The sequence below is a fragment of the Stegastes partitus genome, unplaced genomic scaffold, assembly GCF_000690725.1.
Source record: "Stegastes partitus isolate 25-593 unplaced genomic scaffold, Stegastes_partitus-1.0.2 Scaffold2735, whole genome shotgun sequence".
In the NCBI taxonomy this organism is placed as follows: Eukaryota; Metazoa; Chordata; class Actinopteri; family Pomacentridae; genus Stegastes; species Stegastes partitus.
The window spans coordinates 80-5,151 of NW_007580466.1; the positions used below are offsets into that span (position 1 = coordinate 80).

The 5,072-nt window shown below is 49.0% G+C and overlaps 1 protein-coding gene across 1 annotated transcript in view; it reads left to right on the top strand.

The window, feature by feature from the left end:
• The first annotated feature begins 455 nt into the window (after nucleotides 1-455).
• The window catches only part of dmtn (dematin actin binding protein), a 21,901-nt gene continuing 17,284 nt past the window's right edge, over nucleotides 456-5,072 (top strand). Inside the window, exons 1-4 of the mRNA XM_008305966.1 lie at nucleotides 456-833; nucleotides 4,163-4,210; nucleotides 4,782-4,862; nucleotides 4,951-5,072. The exon at nucleotides 4,951-5,072 is cut by the window's right edge and continues 17 nt beyond it. Of these exons, the coding sequence (XP_008304188.1) occupies nucleotides 4,202-4,210; nucleotides 4,782-4,862; nucleotides 4,951-5,072 (212 nt within the window). The 5' untranslated portion in view covers nucleotides 456-833; nucleotides 4,163-4,201. The remainder of the gene's footprint in view (nucleotides 834-4,162; nucleotides 4,211-4,781; nucleotides 4,863-4,950) is intronic.

Sequence of the window (5,072 nt, forward strand, 5' to 3'; positions counted from 1 at the left end):
TCACATCAGAACACATGATTCTGATTGATTTAATTCCGTTAATCACTGAGGTCTTCATTTATTTGTTTTACTGATGATTGGTTTTTGAACCAAACATTTTGAATTGTTGTGTAAAAATTGTGTCTTTAAACTTTTCATGGTACAGTTTTAATTTATTATAATTTTACATTCAGTGTTGTAATTTTGGGTTTTATGTCCACATTTGTGCAAATTTATTTTTTCATTTAGAATTTTATGTCATACAGGTTTTTTTTTTGTTTTTTAACCAAATAATAGAAAATTTATGTCCAAATGTTTTCTTCTTTCTGAATCTAAAACCGAGACAGTATGACAGTAATTCCCCAGACTGGTATAAATACAGTATTTTTCTGTTCTGTTCTTCTCTTCTCAGTCTGTCGGTTTTTGATATTTTATGGTACCGTTTTGGACTTCTTGCTCCTCCTGCAGCAGGACGCGGTACCAGCGCGCTGTCTGTGTTTCTGGATGTTTCTGGTGTGTTTTCAGTGCACATTCTGTGTGTTTTCCGTGTTTTCGTGCATGTTCCGTGTGTTCTCGGTGCGTCTTGCTGCTCTGTTCCTGCAGCAGGACGCAGCTCCGACGCGCAGCCGCGTCACGCTGCTTCCGTCCCGCCCAGCGGAGCGTCTCGGCCGCTGATCCTCAGGACCAGCCTCCTCCTCTCCTCCTCCTCTCCGGGGTCACAGCAGCCCTGAGCCGGGCTGTGATCAGGCGGCGGTCACCTCCTCCTCTCCTGCTCTCCTCCTCGTCCTCCTCTCCGGCTGCCGGACCAGGCGGCCCGCTGGATGCTCGGCCGGTTCGTCCTGCGCTGATCGGAGGTAAGAAGCTGCTTTAATCCTGACGGAGGAAAAGCCTCCGCCGTGTTTCCATCGTGTCGCCGCAGACATCCTCCTCCCTCCTCCCTCCTCCTCCTCCTCCTCCTCTTCCTCCTCCTCTGCCTCATCCGGACCGACCCTCGGAGGCTCCAGAACCCGCAGCGGAGCCTCGGATCGGGTCGGACCGTCGACGAGGCGGCGTCTGGAGGTTGTGACGGTGGAGAGATGAGCTGATGGGCTGTGTTGTGGTCCAGAGTCGGTGTTGATGTCAGGCCTCCTCAGCATCACTTCACCCTCAGGATGCTGTTCGTCAGCAGCCTCGACTCCACATCCGCGTCGGAACCACAGAATCAACCGAACATCCAGAAAAACGTTCCCAGGGTTCAATCTGTGGCTGAGCAGCGCCTGAAAGCTCAAAAATATTCCGTTTACTGGCTTCAGCCACCGAGAAAAACAGAATATTCACAGTGAAGAGGCTGAGAGCTGAGATGTTGTTTCAGGCTGCAGGTCACAGGTTCCATCAGCGAGTCCGTCTGATGGATATTTACTTATTAGGTCCATTAAATAGAAACATGTTCATTACAGTCCAGATACTACACACACACACACACACACACACACACACACAAATATGACTGAGAAAAACATCAAATGTTCACATGACAGGATCCTGCAGGTTTAACGAGTTCTCCTTAACGAAGTGTCAGACTAGTGAGTAAATGATCAAACGTATTGAGCTGCCTGTCAGAAGGAAACGGGCCCAAAGTCACAGTGGAGACGCTGAACGGTGACGTATGTGGTGTTTGGTTACAGATATCCGATATTCTGGATTAAAGTTTATAAAATAACAGAAAACGCTGAAATGTGTCCGTTTGGTGTCGACCAAAGAGCAAATAATCACATTTAAGAAGCAGAAACCAGCTGATATTTGGCATTTTAAGGCTGCAGCTCGTTACCTTCATTCTGATGAATATCTCATTCATTAAATCTGTGTTTCTGTTTCCGGCTTCGTAAATATGAACTGAACACGTCTGGGTTTCCTCTGGATCCGTTTTCTCCTTCTAACTGGTTCTGATTAATTTAAAAGTAAACCAGATTTAAAAGCTAAAACTACCAACAGCGGGACTCCAGCGAGCTGCTGAAGCTCCTTCAGGTCAACTGTTCATCAGACTTTACAGGAAAATGGCTGCAGTCACAACACGACCTGGAACCAACAGAACCAGCAGAGCGGCTGAGAGCAGAACCAGGACCGAGGCTGAGCCGTCCAGTCTCAGGTCGGAGCTACAGACGGCTTTTAAAGCGGGTTTGACTGTCCGTGACGTTGCAGGTTTCTGTGGTTGCATCAGAAGCTGCCGTCGGAAGGCGGCTGGACCGGCATGTTGGTTCTGGTACAGGTTTATCTGAACAAAACCGCCAGAAGAGGAAACAAAGTTCTGGTCAGTCTGATGAATATTTAGTGGCTAAACCTATAAAATGTCAGATGACGTCACCGGCATCAGTCCAGAGCCTGAACGTGTCCAGTTCACCGTCACACTGAAGCAGCAGGCGCTGATCCGACATGAACGGAGGGAAGCAGCAGCGCCGTGTGACTGATGTGTCGACCGGCCTCCTGCCTCAAGTGTGTTTGGATGGATGTGGTCGAACTAATGGACACTGAGCTCAGCAGCTAAAAGCTCTCAGAGATAAGAGTCGGTCCTCAGAGACTCACCGGCGGCACAGTAATCGAGTACTTCTACTCCCCGAGGTACAGGCCTCGTGTACTTAGACGTACTGAGCTTGTTACTGCACATCTGGAGCGTTAAAAAAACCAACAACAGATCTGACGGACGCACACAGTGACACAAACTACACAGGTTCACAGTGGCAGAGAACGACTTCAGAGACGCAAAATTACCAAAAACACACACAAAACCACCACAAAGAGACACAAAACCACCACAAAGAGACACAAGACAGCCACAAAGAGACACAAAACTACAAAAAATAAGACACAGAGCTACTACAAGTCGATGCACCAACACCGTCACACAGTGACTACAACCCTTTGTGTGTCTCTTTCTGTTGGTCTGTTTGAACAAAGCGACAGCGTTGTGTTGATCTGTGGTGGTGTTGGATTGCGTTACCTCCAGACAAACACAGGCTAACTGTCTCCGCCTGTTTACAGTCTCTATGCTAAGCTAGGCTAGGCTAAGCTAAGCTAGTGTTGACAGTGTGTGTGAGCTCCTCAGACAGGAAGCAGGACCAGGCTCAGATCTGGACTGAGATCATTTAATCGGGTTTCTGGTTGTAAATCTGTAGAACATGAAGCTGGAGGTTGTTCTGCCTGCAGGCTGCGTTACAGCAGAACAGATCCAACCACAGAACCCGTCCGGACCAGACGCTACAGACGCCTTAAACAGGATTTTAATGGAACCATTTCACCATTAATCTGTTTAAAAGCCAGAAGCCAGACTTTTAGTTTCAGTTTTAGCCGAGCCAGCAGCAGCAGCAGGAGGAGGAGGAGGAGGAGGAGGAGGATGGGGAGGTTACCAGGCAGCGGTTGGGGAGCGGCGGGGCGTCGGCTCGGCTGCTCGGCCTGATAAACAGGAGGAGGATGGAGATGAAGGAGGAGGAGGAGGCGTCCAGAGGATATCCTCCCCCAGCAGACGTGTTGTTCTGCCTGTCGGCTTCGCTTCCAGCCTCCCAGAGGGACGGACCGATCTGTGGATCGATGATCTGAAGCAGCTCCGGGCCGCCAGCAGCAGGACACGTTGGCAGGGACGGGACCGGTGGTTACCGGCTTCATCTGATTAGTTACCGGCTTCATCTGATTAGTTAACGGCTTCATCTGATTAGTTAACGGCCACAGAAAGACTAAAACCGCCCGTTAGAGACGGAAACAACCACAAAAACAATGTCCAAAAAAACCCCATGAGGAAACAATGAGAGGCAGAAAGGAGCCCAGAGACACAAAACAAACAACTACACAAACCGCACACAGAAAGACTCACAAAATACAGACAGAAAGACACAAAAACCCTCAAACAAAAAGACAACAGCTACAAAGAGACACTAAACAACAACAAGGATACAAAAAACTACGACAAAGAGACAAAAAACAGGAAGAAAGGCACAAAAAATAAAATAAAAAGACACCAAACAACCACAACGAGACAGAAAAACATACAGAAAGACACAAAACACAGACACACACTGAGGCTGCTGCTTTAAATGAGCATCATGGAGCTGCAGGTTCTGGTTCCTCAGGTCCAGATGACTCACTCAGATCCTGTGTCATACATAATGCTGTGGAACCGATCAAAGTGTGTTCATGAGTCTTTGTGTCTCTGCAGCTGGTTCTGACCCGACGGGACGACAGCTTCTCTACAGACATGCACAAGGTAACCGGTCCACTCACAGAACCCCTCCTCAGACAGAACATCAGCTCAGGTTCTGACTGAACAGAACCTCCTACAGCTTCTAGTCAGAGTTCTGCTGTGACCCGTCGTTCTACTCATAGATAGATCCAGTTATCCCGACCAGTCACACCAGTGTTCTGTTTGTTGTTGTTTGTGTCACTTTGTGTCTGTTTGTTGTTGTTTTGTGTCTGTTTGTTGTTGGGTTGTGTGTTTACATTTTCTAGAACCTGTCCGGTTCTGACGTTCTAGCGCAGCTTTCAGGTGGATTTCTGTGACCTTTAAACAGGTGGATGTTGAAGTTGTGGTTTTTGTCATGCGGATCAGAACGTTGTGTTGGTTCAGGTCCAGCTTCATTCTTCACTCATGACATCATGACGTGTTGAAGGTGATACAGAACCAAAGTCTGGTTCTGTTAACTGAGCAGGACGTTGGTTCTGGTGTCTGGATCTTATTTCTGAGGAGTGCCATGAACCTGCTGGTGTGTACTGTAGATCCAGAACCTGTAGACCCGTTCAGGAGCAGAGTGTAATGTCTGACCCGTTGGGTGTTGCAGGTGGAGGGACGGGTCACTCCGGTCAACCTGCCCTCCTCCAGGGGGCCCAGCACCCCGGGTTCCCCGGCCACCGGCATCACGGTAAGACTCCTCTAGGTGCATCTGCTCCGTCTGGTACCAGCATCTTTACTCACCCAGTCCTCCTTGGTTCTGGTGTTCTGGTGTCCAGGCCCGGGTCAACGACCAGCTGGTGGGCTACAGAGACCTGGCGGCGCTGCCCAGAGACAAAGCCATCCTGCAGGTGGAGAGACCCGACCTGATGACCTACCAGCCTCACCTGAGCTTCTCCCC